The 13425-nt window shown below is 42.9% G+C and overlaps 3 protein-coding genes and 1 long non-coding RNA gene across 4 annotated transcripts; 2 read left to right on the top strand and 2 right to left on the bottom strand.

Moving 5' to 3' along the window:
- Positions 1 to 1108: 1108 nt before the first annotated feature.
- On the bottom strand, positions 1109 to 8986 carry LOC133835083 (ral GTPase-activating protein subunit beta). Its single transcript, XM_062264946.1, is given in 17 exon segments — positions 1109 to 1687; positions 1755 to 2584; positions 2652 to 3238; positions 3298 to 3861; positions 4182 to 4199; positions 4359 to 4499; positions 4637 to 4807; positions 4948 to 5162; positions 5220 to 5275; positions 5277 to 5764; positions 5835 to 5975; positions 6091 to 6192; positions 6604 to 7203; positions 7329 to 7589; positions 7657 to 8055; positions 8277 to 8496; positions 8559 to 8986. Coding segments are annotated over 17 exon segments (5100 nt in total). The 5' UTR covers positions 8751 to 8986; the 3' UTR covers positions 1109 to 1572.
- Positions 3855 to 4500, top strand: LOC133835084 (uncharacterized). Its single transcript, XR_009893512.1, has 2 exons — positions 3855 to 4150; positions 4206 to 4500. It is a non-coding gene; the product is annotated as an uncharacterized LOC133835084 (long non-coding RNA).
- A 327-nt stretch (positions 8987 to 9313) lies between the features above and the next one.
- On the bottom strand, positions 9314 to 11937 carry LOC133835081 (putative lipid scramblase CLPTM1). Its single transcript, XM_062264944.1, has 2 exons — positions 11549 to 11937; positions 9314 to 11487 (listed from the first exon to the last, which is right to left on the bottom strand). The coding sequence occupies exons 1-2, from the start codon at positions 11591 to 11593 to the stop codon at positions 9580 to 9582; spliced, it is 1953 nt and encodes a 650-aa protein (XP_062120928.1). The 5' UTR covers positions 11594 to 11937; the 3' UTR covers positions 9314 to 9579.
- A 104-nt stretch (positions 11938 to 12041) lies between these two features.
- On the top strand, positions 12042 to 13054 carry LOC133835082 (ubiquitin-ribosomal protein eL40 fusion protein). The gene is made up of 2 exons (XM_062264945.1): positions 12042 to 12192; positions 12489 to 13054. The coding sequence occupies exon 2, from the start codon at positions 12502 to 12504 to the stop codon at positions 12886 to 12888; it is 387 nt and encodes a 128-aa protein (XP_062120929.1). The 5' UTR covers positions 12042 to 12192; positions 12489 to 12501; the 3' UTR covers positions 12889 to 13054.
- Positions 13055 to 13425: the final 371 nt, after the last annotated feature.

Here is a 13425-nt window from a genome sequence, read left to right as displayed (position 1 = left end):
TCTGCTAACGCTCTAACACAGCTCTCCCGCTTTTCTCGCTCTCGCTGCTATAACTACGTAGACTTCACGAGAGCTGCGGTTTCCAGCATTTGCTATATATTATACATATGTATGTATGTATGTATGTATGTGCGATAGCCAATCCAACGAGATTCTATAGCCACCGGCAACTCGTATACAAGCAGCATAAGAATAAGAATATAAGAATTACTCGCCTGATATTGCTGGTCCCATGACCACTACTTCACTTGCTGCTCGTATTGCTGGCTATTGGCTGTGATCGTATTCACTCGGTTTCGGTGTTCGCCGTGACTCAGTGTCTCCTGTCTTTTGGAAACAAGAAATTCTTTTGCGTTGACCAAGCTCTAGTTTTGTGACTGTTTTTGTTCTGTTCTCTCACTAGCGGATACTCTCTCTCCATGAGTTTTGTCTCTTATTGATAATTTTCTGTTGTTTAGCTTGCCACTTCTTTTCGATTCCTTGGATCGCTGCTTTTGGGTCTTCGGCAGCGCCGCTGAATTTTCGTTTAGCATAGAAACTGGTTTCAAATTAAAATTATCGTTGGTCATTTTTCTTATGGCTAGTTGTCGTTTACTTTGCCGCTGTTGTTTTGCTTGTAGATGCCTCCTTTTATAATTTTTTTGTTTTGTTTTGGTGTTTGGTGATTCGACCTGAGTTTGCTTTTCGGTGTTAGTGTGAACTAAAATGCCAGTATGCGTGTTTGACGAATACTACGAGTAGATGATCCCGACAAGTGTCAAATGCATGTAAAGGGATAGCAAGCTTTTGGATTGATTCTAAAATGCCGCCTTTCATAGTGTATATTTAAGACTTGCTCTTTTACTTGAGAATTAGTTATTTTGTGGGTCAGCTTTTAGTTACAATATGTGAGGTAACGTTATTTAGAAACTGGAGTTCTGAGACAGCCAAGTTCGTTGTCTAAGTCATTTGAATCGCTCGCAGTCCCTATTGAAAAACAAAGCGTGGTTGCCAAAAGAATGGGAAATAGTTTAGTCAAGCTGGCAGACATGCCAGAAACCAAGAACCAGCGGCTGTCTCATAAACCAGTCACTTAAAATGGTAAAAATGCGCATAAAAATATGTTTTGCCCGATTTTATTTGTGTATGATCTAAAATGTTAGCGTCAAACGTTCAGCTTCGGCATGCACCCAAGCCCAGCTATAGTCGCATTCTTATCTTTTGAGAAATATTGCAATAACACGCAGAGGCCTTTTGCTGCCGTTGTGCAGTTGCGGTCAAAAATAGATGCAGCCTGCCTGCATTCGAGGCCAGCCTCTATGAGTTGTACGTAGTGGTTGGGTTATTTCAGTACGGAATTTGCGCTTTCTGTAAATGCTTTAATCGCGTCTTGTTAGCATGTGGGCGATGAGGCAAAAGTGGCTAGCTAGTTGAGACAAGGTGCGACTTTATAGCTTAAAAGTTAACTTGTTTGTTTGCTTGTGTTTTTGAGAACCTAACTTTGTTAGTTTATTTTAGCCTAATACATTGAAATGCATTTAGAATAGCGCCAATACCAGTAAAATAAGTTAACTTATTGTTAGTTGATTCGATTTAAATGGAGCGGTGGAACAAATGCGCCAGGAGCTCTGCTTCGGTCAGATCCATTTTGTACTTTTGGACTATGTCCTGAACCTTCAAGCGACGACGCACGTGTGGTGGTTGGTAACTACAAATAGTAAACAAGCAATCAGCATTTTACTTACTCAAACTGGTTACAAATTACTAGTATTTACTTATCGTTATCTAAACGTCTGCGCCGTGATATGTTTAGCGCCGTTTGACGAACCAAATTGCCCACAATACGACGACTGAGCACCATGCCGTCGACAAGTGGTGTAGCAAAGCTCATGCGTCCAGATGGTCCCAAGAGTTTTACTCGCAGCAAACCAGACTGCAGAGAATGTACAAAAATCACATGGCAATCAGCTGCTTTTGGCATTTGCATTGAATGTAGCTCTTCTCCAGTGCGTGCGTAGGCCAGAAGATCTTCAACAGGGAAATTCAAATAATCCTCAAAGCTCTCCAGCCATACGAGAAATATCTTTGTTGGAGCTTGAGCGAGCAACGCAGGCTTCGAAACAGTACCCTTTCGTCGAGTGGGTGGTATTGGTTCCTTGTTTCTACTGCCAGTGTCAAGCTCTAAGCTGAGATTTCTTGGCTTCGACTTTAAAGGCCCAGTATCCTCTCCGCGCATCCATACATTGCTTGCCGTGCTCTGGTCGCTGATATTGCTGGACAGGCTACAGCTGTCAATGTCACTATTATAGCGCATATTCCAAGCATTGGGTACTACAAAAGCTATCTCAGCGGACACATCCGCCCAATAAAGTACATGTTGCGCGCCATTATAGGACAATTCGTTAGATACATTTGATTGATTGCGATCTGTCGATTCCGTTGTGTTTTTGAGGGACCATGAATTGTGTACGAAGCCAGTCCATCCCGAGTGATCCGCCACCTGAACTGGCCAACCTAATGTTTGGAGCATGTTGGCAAAGTGTGAGTCATATGTCTGATCCTCTGCCATATTGGCAATTATTTGAGACGCACTTGTCTGACCCGCCTGAAAAAGGCAAAGACAATGTTTCGAAACGATTTTGATAGAATGATTTCAATGAGTTACGCCTTACCTTTACGTAGAATACATAAACAGTATCGTGTGTGCGAGCGCTGAGTTTATCTAGATTCTCTAAGTCTGCAGCAAAAGCGCTGGCTGTCGTGTCGAGTACAATCAGTGGCCTTTGCGGCGGTGCTCCCAAAGATTCATTTGGATTCTGCGGATTACGTATCTCAAAGTTAAGGAAACCAAAGTGAGATAGAAACAGACGAGCCGCGTGGAACTCGTGGCAGACAGCGGGAGGTATGCATTCCTGAGCATGTGACAGACTGTCCATGCTATTGTCAGATTCTGCCCAAGCTAGCTTCTCATGTATGCTTTGGTTTTCAAGCATTGCTTCCAAATCACCTATTATACTGGCACCATACTGCTCACGTATTTGTTCAATGGTTGGTATTGAGTAGTCGGCCACGCAGGGCTGCACTTTATCAACACCTTCGGGGAAATTTTTTTGCTCACACTCGGGACGTTGTGTTATGTCATTCAAGGGTATGGGTCGACCTGGATTAACGGCATGGTACTTGATGCCAGACTTGCTGCGCGGTAGATGGCGCAGTTGCATGGTCCAGGCATGTCGACCAAATGGACCCCTTATAAGGACTGCGAATTTAAATGAAATTGATTATTATTAAATCATGAACTGTGCGATTTCTACTTACGAGTGATTGTTGGTTGCGGATCCTGATCGTTACCTAAAGGCTCTTCTAGAAGCGCCAAAATAGTCGAGTTTTCGGTAACAAAATACTTAAACTTGGAAATTGCTTGCTCAGTGTTGCAAACACCAACAGATCCATCTCCAGTCGGATGCGTGCAATGTTTGATTAAGGCCAGTTCATTTAAGAGTGAAGATATGGACTCTGGGCCGCACTCGCTTGGGAAATAGCCGACCTGCTCCAGTATAATTGTAAGCAGATTCTCTGCCGCGTCACGAACTCTCATTGAAGCAGGCTTAAGTTCTTTTTCATCTTTGAATTTGGGTAAATCGCCATTTTTGCTTTGGCTTTTCGTACCAGATATACCCAGCTCGACAACCTCCAGGACTGTTTGCAGGCAATCTTTATCCTGCAGCAAGTATGGATGCTGCATCAGCCATGCTGCTGTACATTGAAACGCTGCAACGATTGTGCTGTGCAGATCCTTGCTGTGGGCAGGCGGAGGTCGAGAGCATTGATAGCAAATATAGTCACATATCCACTTGACTGCCCGCTTGCACTCTAGAGCGTCTGTGGAGATTATCGTTAGATTTTGGCTTGGTTCGACAATTTTGACTAAAGAATCTAAGATGTATGTATGTGGGTTCAGGTGGTGTTTGGTTGTGTGGGTTATTTACATGGTGACCGTTGAAATTAAAACACAAAACATATAAATATGCATATATGTAGTTATCAAATAAAACAATTACCGCCGTACGATTGTGATTTAATATTTTTAGTGATGCGATATGAACCGATAAGGATTATTGAGTGGGTGGTAGAGAAGAGAAACACAAAAGAAAAGAAAAAAATAAAAGTGGTGAGATTTGTTAGTATAGTTAGTAAATTACCATTTGCTAATTTCCTTGCTGCAGTGTTTTAGTTATTAACATTAACAAGTTCAAATGGAAAATAGAGTGTGGTGAGGAACAGGACAAATAACAGTGAGGATGAGAAGAATTTACATTTGCTATATTGTAGGAGAATTAAACACATCATAAATCATGTGTGCAAGCCATGTACTCTACCTGTTTCACGTATGTGCAGGCGTGCCAATCCGGACAACAGCTCCAGAGCCGCTAGTGAAACATTTAAATCCGTTTTCCACGAGGAAATGAGGCGGTGGCAAACCAAATAAGTAGCCCGTACAAACAAAGCGTGTGCGTTATCTGCAATATTTCGAATTGTTTTTCATTATTTAATAGAAAATGCACAAGATTAATGTTGAGATAAAAATGCAATATGAAGCACAAATACACAAACATAAATATAACATAATTGGAATTTTGAAATGGATCTACTTTACCATATGATGCAATGCTCTCGAAATCATGTGTAAAATCCACCGATATATCATCGGATATAGTCAGACTCGGATACTCGTGAGCTGAGGCTGTGTCACGCGAGCTCATTGCTGGGGTTTGCCCACCAAAGCTTACTGTGCCGCTGACTAACGAAGCGGAACGCTCCGAGTAGGCTGATGACACAACGACATTGGCAACACCAATTCAAACCAGATAGATCAACAAAAAACAAAATGCACAAAAAATTATAAATAATTGAAACGAAAAAGCATCAAATTAAATATTTGCTTTCAATCTGACAATGTTCTCTTACCGGAGCTAAGCAAATTATCTTCATGATTTTGACCAGTTGGTCCGCTTAAATGCTCATTGCCGCTTAACTCGCACTCTTCGAAAGTAACCGCATCCTGGACGCAGAGCAACAATCCGCCAAGCAGCATATGAGTGTTCTGAGCATCCGTCTCAACTTGCAGGGCATTCATTAAAATATTCATCAAGCGCGCTTTAAGTTGAATGAAAGTCAGCGGCCTAGCATAAAGTTTGGAACTATTAGTCGCAGAATATTCAATGCATTTGCACGCTTACTTTTCATTTGAGTCCGAAGTCAAATTCCGGATAGGCAAATTGTGGTAGTGAAGGGGGAAGCACCATAATCGACAGAAGAATGTTAATTGCTGAGCGACGCAGATCAGTTCGATTAAATGCGGTTGCCTGAGTTTTTAGCTTCAAGTCCTTGTCGGGCAGCACAATTTCCAATGCAGCTATATAGCCAGGTAGTAGCACATTAATGCCATCCAGATCCAAACGGAATAAATCGGCTGAGTGCAGCAAAATACTCGCCAATGTTTCATCGCATTCTTTCGACTCGGTAATCTTTAGGCACTGCTGCAGTGCCATATAAAAGCGGGCCAAATAGACTGGCAGGATCTCTTCTCCCGTTTTCTTGGCACAGAAAATCTTACACAGAGTGCCGATAGCTTCAGCACGGCCAGATTCATACTTGTCTATGGTCAGAGTGGGCGGTAATGATGACGGGTCGTTCAGTGAATTTGGCTGTGAAAGCGATATTGAGCCCTTGCGATTTTCCATTATCATTGATGACGGTCGCTTGCTGGCTTCACATGCTTGTCCTGGAGTAAATGTTAAAAAATATTTGTTGTTTGATTAAATATGTAGTTCAAGCTGCAGGCGAATACTCACTCTTACGGTTCTGTAACCAAGTGTCGCCGCCTATGTGCGCTGCCTCGAACAACCACTCGCCAAATAAATGCAGAATACTGTTGCACTTTGGACGAGCCACAGACAACGTCGTCCGTACTTCAGTTCCAATGGATGGCAACGCTATAGAGGCAGAGGCAGAGGTAGTAGATGGAATTCATAGCGAGAGCGTGAGTAATTAGCTAGTTAATAGAGAGAGAAAAAAGAAGCAACAAGTACTTGGCACAACAACACTCACAATTGATGCTGCTCGATGAGGGCGGACCTGAAGTTGGCGTTGTGGGGGCCGCCGCATTCGCCGAACTGCGTGTTAGACTGATAAGCGCAGTTTTGCTTAAGCCTGCAAAGCGAGTGGGAAGGGAAAGCGTGTGAGAAATTAGTTAGTACATCTGCCAGCGGATCGTTGGATATTTCAACATGCAGCGGAGCATGCGAGGCTTTAATTGTGGGCGTACAATAGATAAATTAAATTCTATTATGCATGGGAGAACGAGTACTATTAGCAGAGTATGTATGACTACGAACAAACTCATCGCAGACTTGAGAGTGAATGTGCAAACTCAAAAACTCAGGCAGTACAAGAATTATTTATGTGAGGACCACAGCAAATCAAATCATGCAGGTGTACAAGAAAAAAAAAAAAAATTTAGGCATAATAATGCGTCAACTGCAGATTTATAATAAAATAAACATAAACTGCAACAGTGAAATGCGTCACAACAAATCGATGGACTATTTAATGAAATCGCACCCTTCTGCTGCGTTATAGACGGAGCTACGCTGAAACTTTTGGCTAAGCGACGCTGAAGAGGCGGCGTTGGCGTCACACAGCTGCTGTTGCTAGTCGAGTTCGCCAATGGCATTAGCATTGGCTCAGCTGGAGTGAACGAAATGCAGCCTACCACGCCAGCTGAGTGGCTGCCACCTGCACTTACGCTGCCCACAGGGACTGTTGACGTTGATGGTCCGTGGCAAACGTTGGTGGGAGACGCATGGCCATGGCTGAGATGCCCTTGAGTTTGTGCTGCTGCTACTGCTGTTGCCTGGGCTTGTGGTTGCTGCTGATGATGGTGGCCCATGATGGCATTTAAAGCAGAACTAGCCGAGCTGCTGACAAAGTTGTCGCGCAGAAAACTACCAGCGCCATGTAAATGCAAATGCGGAAGATGATGGTGATGATGCGGATGCGGATGCTGCTGCTGTCCAGCTTGTTGAGTGCTAATATTTGAAACGCTGCTCGAGTGTATGAATTGCTGAAGCGTGGACGAGGTGGCCTCGTTGAGGGAGTGCCGTATCTCAAGCAGATTCGTAACTACGTTGTCCTGCTGATTAGCTGCTGGCTGATAAACGCCTACATCACCGATAATTTAAAATTTAAGTTGTGAGATTGAGAAAATTACAGAGATAGCAATGAACCATCTAGACTACTGAACCCATCAAATTACATACCGCAGACAGGTTTATGGTTTATCTTACCCAAAAATGCATCAACTTGACTGGAGATTCCCTTAATAGCATTGAGAAAGATCTGCGGCAGCATTTGCAGGCACGGATGTTGATGTGTTTCAGCGCCCTTCTCATGCGTCAGCGCCCATTGCACAAAGTGCGAGGACTTGCTAATCAAATGCGGAGAGCATAGTGCTGTGGGATTGCCGATCATGCGTAGGAAGCGATACCAAGTCTGTGCCACACAGTCGTTAGACATGCCCGCAGGTATAAGCTGACTATCCTCGTCGGCTGCAAAGATTAAGCCAGGCAAGTTAGTTCAATTATAAAATTTGGCATATTTGTAATTGCCACCTACCAATCTTGAGTTGAGTAAAATCGGGTCCGTAACTGAACTCAAGCAAACGTGCCGTTAATGCTAAATTGACACGGTTCCATTGATCCACCAGAGCAACGCGGTGACGCCACATGGCACACGACTCCTGCAAGGTCTTCCACAACGAGGGCGATGGAAAGCAGCGCACGCAGGCCAACAACCACACCTCGAAGAGCACAGAGATCACTCTTTCGCATAACTGGTCGCCAACATCATCTTTCACCGTTGGTGGCGCCAATAGAATCTCATTGATGGCCAACAGGAACAGCAGCAGTGTGTCCCAAGTTTGACGATCCATTTGCTGTGATATTTGAGCAGTTTGCTGAAGAGTTCGCAGTACGCGATGACAAAGAACAGCCTGACGCTTGATAGTGTCACTGCCTGCAAGTATTTCGAATTTATGTTACTATAAGATAATTAATTCCAAATGATAACAGATCCAAGCAGCACCTACCAAGCTTCGATTGGTATAAAAATGGCAAGACTTGAAATATTTAAATGGAATAGTTACGATTTGCAGTTAATAGATTTATTGTATGATTGCAGGCATCAAATATTCAATATGTAGTGAAGTGTTATTTGCAAAACTTGTGCCAACTTACTTTCACCCTGGCGCGGCACAAAGAGATTGTGAAAATGATTGATGATTTGCCTGGCATAGAGATTCGCATCCTCACAAATGGGTTTGGGAACGCTTATGCGAGGCTGCGGATGCAAAGCCGTCAACCACTCGCAATAAACATTGACGCAATCCTTGATGGTTTCATGCTCCTGAAGCGGCAACGAGAGACCAAAGCAAATGACATCCATGCACCATTTGACCTGTTAGAGGAAGATGATAGTTGAGCTCTCTCTCTCTGTCTGGCTGCGTGCGTCGTATTTACCTCTTCATCCTTGACCAAGTGGCTAGGTTCTGCATTCTGCGTGATTCCCAAATTTGTGCCTAATTGTTTTACCACAGAAATAACCACTTCCCGTCCAGCAGATGCGGGAAACTTATTTAAAACACTAAAGCATTGCGCACCACAGCTATTGGCACTAATCTGTGTTGACAGCGAAGCCCACTCAGAGTACATGGCGATTGTTCACTCGCAACACTTTCCACTTTCCAAGCAGTTGAACTTTTTGTAGTCGCTCGTTACAAATTAACTTTGTTGCAATGACAAGATGGTTCAGAACGATGCATTCCAAGTTAAGGATAGTCCCTGGTATTGAATGACTGTATAATGCAGTTCGAATGAATTTTATAAATATTTTTCTGCTGCCAATTGTACACTCCTTTATTTTGGTTTGTTTCTTTTTTCTTCTTCTCAAGTGTTCGTCAGCGGTCGTTTTTAGTGTTGCAAAACATCATGCAACTATTCGATAGGTTCGATTACAGTTTGACGCGGGCATTTGAAATTGACTTTTGATTAATCCTAATCCTCAGTTGCAAACGCATTTAATATATATTGATTCTCAAAACTTTCAAATATTTATTTGACTTCAATAAAAAATTCTTAGTGGGGTGCATTAGTTTTCAAGGTACTGCGCATGAGACAAATGGCCTATCTCGAATTCGAAACACCTGTTGCACCCCAAAAAAAAGGTAGAAGATAAAAACGACATGTTTTTTGATTGATAAGATAAGATTAAGAGATATACTTCTCACACTGAATTTATTTCAATGACGAATGCTATGGACCATCATGGGGTCAAAAACAAACAAATACACATACAATTACCACTAAAATATGTTTGCTACTGCGGCTAACATTTGGCTGCTTAACCGTCCGTTGCTATGTATACTGAAAGTGTGATTATTTTTGCATATATATAGTACAATACATACACACAAATGGAGTATATGTCACGATTATTACTTGTTAAAATTGTTCTAATGCATAGTCTAGGATGCACGGCTATCTAGTCCTTCTTCTTTTGTGCAGCTGTCTTTTTGGTCGGCGTCGCGTTCGGCGTTGCTTTGGTTGCTGTTGCTGTTTCTGCTTCTGTGGTATTGTTGGGCACTCCTTCAATTGAACCGGCGGCGGATTTCTCTCCCTCGAGTTGCTGCCGCTTGTTGGCGGCTTGCTCCTCCATTTCGCCAGAGAAGCCAAACTCATTGACGCGCTTAAGATCAACGCGATATTGCCAGCGCTGATAAAGGAACACAAAGAAGATAATGTCGTCACGGAAGCAGCCAATGCGATACATGGTCGGCATCTTGATAACAAATGCAAAGATGTCGTCGATGAAGGTGTTGAGGAATTTGTAGGTCATCATTCGCCAAGGCAGATGAGCTACTGACTTCAGCTTATAGTTAATGAACAGCTGCGGTGTCATCAGAATGAATCCGAAGGTCAACAAGAAACTGTACAGCATGTTCAGCACAAAGGAATACCAGCCCTTGTGCTCGTTGTAGAGCAGCGAGTAGACGAAATAGCCGATGAGCAGTGGGAAACATGCCCATCCCAGATACTTGAATGCCAACTTGTCGTACTCCTTTGTGGAACTCTCCGAGTACGATCCCTTGTCCTTGAAGCTGATGCGCGGAAAGATGCCCAGCACTTTTTGCTGGTTGTTGTAGTTGACATCAACGACTTTGTGGATTTTCCACACCTCGATACCAAGGCCAACAAAGCAGGATACACGAATCATGAAGTTCGTCTCATTGTCAAGCACATATAACAGAATAATCAAGGATTGAAACACTCCAAAGAACACAGATCGCACTGAGAGACCTTCCAGAGATTGGCGATTATTCCAGAACTGAATGTCGTTCTTAAATGCGAGCAGCTCGAACACCGAGTGCAATATAGATACGGCAACTGTAATACCCAGCAGATAGATGTTTGTATCCAGCAGAGTCTCCTTCAGCGAGTCCTGATCCTCGTCTGATTCTTCGGGAGCACCAGCTGCCATTATTTCGCCCAGCATGTTGCCAGCCCATTTGCTCTTCATCTGCTTGGCGGCATACAATTGCCACTTGAACATGCCTAGAGGTTGAAAGGTCAGCTGCAAATCCAGCTCAGGCGTTGTCTGGTTAATCGGTTGATACTCCCGCTGCAAATTCCAGTAGTCGTTGACAAACACGATGGGCAAATAAGTCTTGCCGCCATCTACGAACTTCACATACTCATCCAGTGGAGCAGGCACGCTGCCCTGGGCCCAATTTGTCTGATCTACCACCAGGTTAATGGTCAAGTTGGGATGCCAATGGGACACAATCTGATCTTTGAGATTGGCGTGCTTCAGCTCGTGCTCCAACTTCTCCTTCTCGCTTGCCAGCAGATTATAGTTGCGATTTACGCGCAGTTTCTTGTACTTGTTCAACTGGTGTTGCTGATGACCCATGTGACCATTTCGCGAGTACTTCGGTGATTTAGGATCGGGGCTTTCGCCGGCGCGGGTTACAAATGCGTGTAGATAAACGCTGCCATTGTTCATCAAATGCGAGCTGGCTTTGATTTTAAGGTTGTGTGTATAAATGCCATTGCCAGTGGGGCCTGAGATCCAGTCGCCATAGGTGAGGTCCTCTTGCAGCCACAACAAATTTGCCTTCTGCTGGAAGTTTACCACATCTGGCTCCTCAGAGAGCCAAACATGCAAGTCGAAATCTGTACCGTTCTCGAAAAAGTTCCACGCGGTTATTTTGGGACCCGCATTGGCCACTGCGTTGTCTTGGCTAGCGTTTGGTTGTGGTCGGCGAAAGAACGAGCTAACAAAGTAAATGATCAGCGCTCGCAGAATCAACGATTTTGTCATGGCAAAAAAAGATTCCATGCGCGTTGGCTGCTGTTGTTGTTGTTGCTGTTGACCCTCAGCACCCGCCACCTAAATTTGAGAAAAGGGTAATTAAGATGGGCGATATTCGATAAATCTACTATAAACTCACTGGAGCCTCTCCCGTCGCCGGCACGGCGACATCATTGTTCGACATACTGCGTGTACGTGTACTTTTAATTAATACACGTTTCTTTTACACAACTTTTTTTCTCGTTGCCTAGATTTAAGAGTTGTCTGTTGTTCTGAACCAGTTCAATTACGAACTACTACTACTACTTGTTCACTGTTCAATTTAAGATACGCTGCTAGTGTTTAGCTTTGTTGGCGGCTTGACTACCATGCTTGTGAAAATTAAACGAATATAGTGTTTTTTATTAATGACACTCTGCATTCGCAATGAACGAATTGTGTTAACAGTTCATGTAAACTAATTTTAATTGACTCAAAATGTTAGATAACAGTGTGCCCACAAGTCTGTTAAAAACAGCTGATATTATAAGAAAAAAGAGAACTTATTCAACACAACAAAAAAATTATTTTAATATATTTAGCGTATTTTCTATTCAACTATTCTTTTACGTAGAATTATTTAATAATATTATCGATATATTTTTTGACATATTTTCAAAAGCATGTTGCTACGAAACTTGTCAGTGTTGCTCAATCTATGTTAAACATACGTGTTCGCTGCTTGTATACAGTGTACACACTCTTTTCTTTTGTGAATTAGCATTTGGTTGCACGTTTCTCTTGGTAAGTTGCGGAAAATAACGAAAAATAAATGGTAGAAAGTGAAATCATGGATTCAGTTGTGCTGGTAAAGTGTAATAATTGCGTTTGTGCAACATAATTACTTATAATCACAACTTATTCCGTGAAAATAGTGTAACAAACACTCGCCGCTCATTGACTTGTGTCGAACATAACCTCGAATGGGAGACATGAGACACCGTCGACAAAATTGACAATTGATATGGAAATTCAACTGTGTCGTTTACAACAAATTGCAAACACAATCATCTAAATTACATTCTGTGTTACGATTCCAGCAACACCGTCAAAATGCAAATCTTCGTGAAAACCTTGACTGGCAAGACCATCACCTTGGAGGTGGAGCCCTCTGACACCATCGAGAATGTCAAGGCTAAGATCCAGGACAAGGAGGGAATTCCCCCAGATCAACAGCGTCTGATCTTCGCTGGCAAGCAGCTGGAGGATGGCCGCACTCTGTCCGACTACAACATCCAGAAGGAGTCGACCTTGCACTTGGTGCTGCGTCTGCGTGGTGGTATCATTGAACCATCTCTGCGTATCCTAGCCCAGAAGTACAACTGCGACAAGATGATTTGCCGCAAATGCTACGCACGTCTGCATCCACGTGCCACCAACTGCCGCAAGAAGAAGTGTGGACACACAAACAACCTGCGCCCCAAGAAGAAGTTGAAGTAGATGATTTGCATTTCCATTTGCAGTTTACTGTTCGAACGCCCGCCCAAAACATCATCTTTGGGCGCTTTTTAAGATCATCGTCTGTTCAATTAAGTAAATATAAATTTGTAAATTTATCAAGATGATTAAGAGCGAAATGTATTTACTTGCTGAAAGGCGCTTCGTACCAGTTCCATGTGTGTTTTGTTATGGTCTCGCGAGCAGTCTCCAAAAAAGCCTGTTGAGCAGAAAACTTAAACTGTTACCCTGGGATTCATTTCATTACTGCATTCTGAATATGTAAGTGGTTTTCATATTCATTACTCGTCTCTAGTCCGCAACTTGTAGAATGTCGAAAGTCTCGTCAATTGTTATATGTTCAGTATGTATGGGAAATGTCCATGCAGCTTGGATTGTTCTCTTATGAACACACAAAAACGGTAGTGAGGGCAAATTGAAATTGTCCGATGGTTTTATTTGCACTCTTACCCTATTGTTCGCATAGTCTGTTCTTATGTTTGGTTTCATGAAATATATATAACTAGGCATCTTGAACAT

Source organism: Drosophila sulfurigaster, chromosome 2L, assembly GCF_023558435.1.
Source record: "Drosophila sulfurigaster albostrigata strain 15112-1811.04 chromosome 2L, ASM2355843v2, whole genome shotgun sequence".
Classification (NCBI taxonomy): domain Eukaryota; kingdom Metazoa; phylum Arthropoda; class Insecta; order Diptera; family Drosophilidae; genus Drosophila; species Drosophila sulfurigaster.
The sequence above is the reverse complement of the archived record's forward strand: the minus strand, read 5'-3'. Positions and strand labels throughout refer to the sequence as shown.

Coding starts and splice junctions, on each gene's coding strand:
- LOC133835081 (XM_062264944.1), bottom strand. CDS start 11,593: ATGTCGAACAATGATGTCGCCGTGCCGGCGACGGGAGAGGCTCCA. Junction 11,488..11,548: donor CGGCGACGGGAGAGGCTCCA/GTGAGTTTATAG, acceptor TCTCAAATTTAG/GTGGCGGGTGCTGAGGGTCA.
- LOC133835082 (XM_062264945.1), top strand. CDS start 12,502: ATGCAAATCTTCGTGAAAACCTTGACTGGCAAGACCATCACCTTGGAG.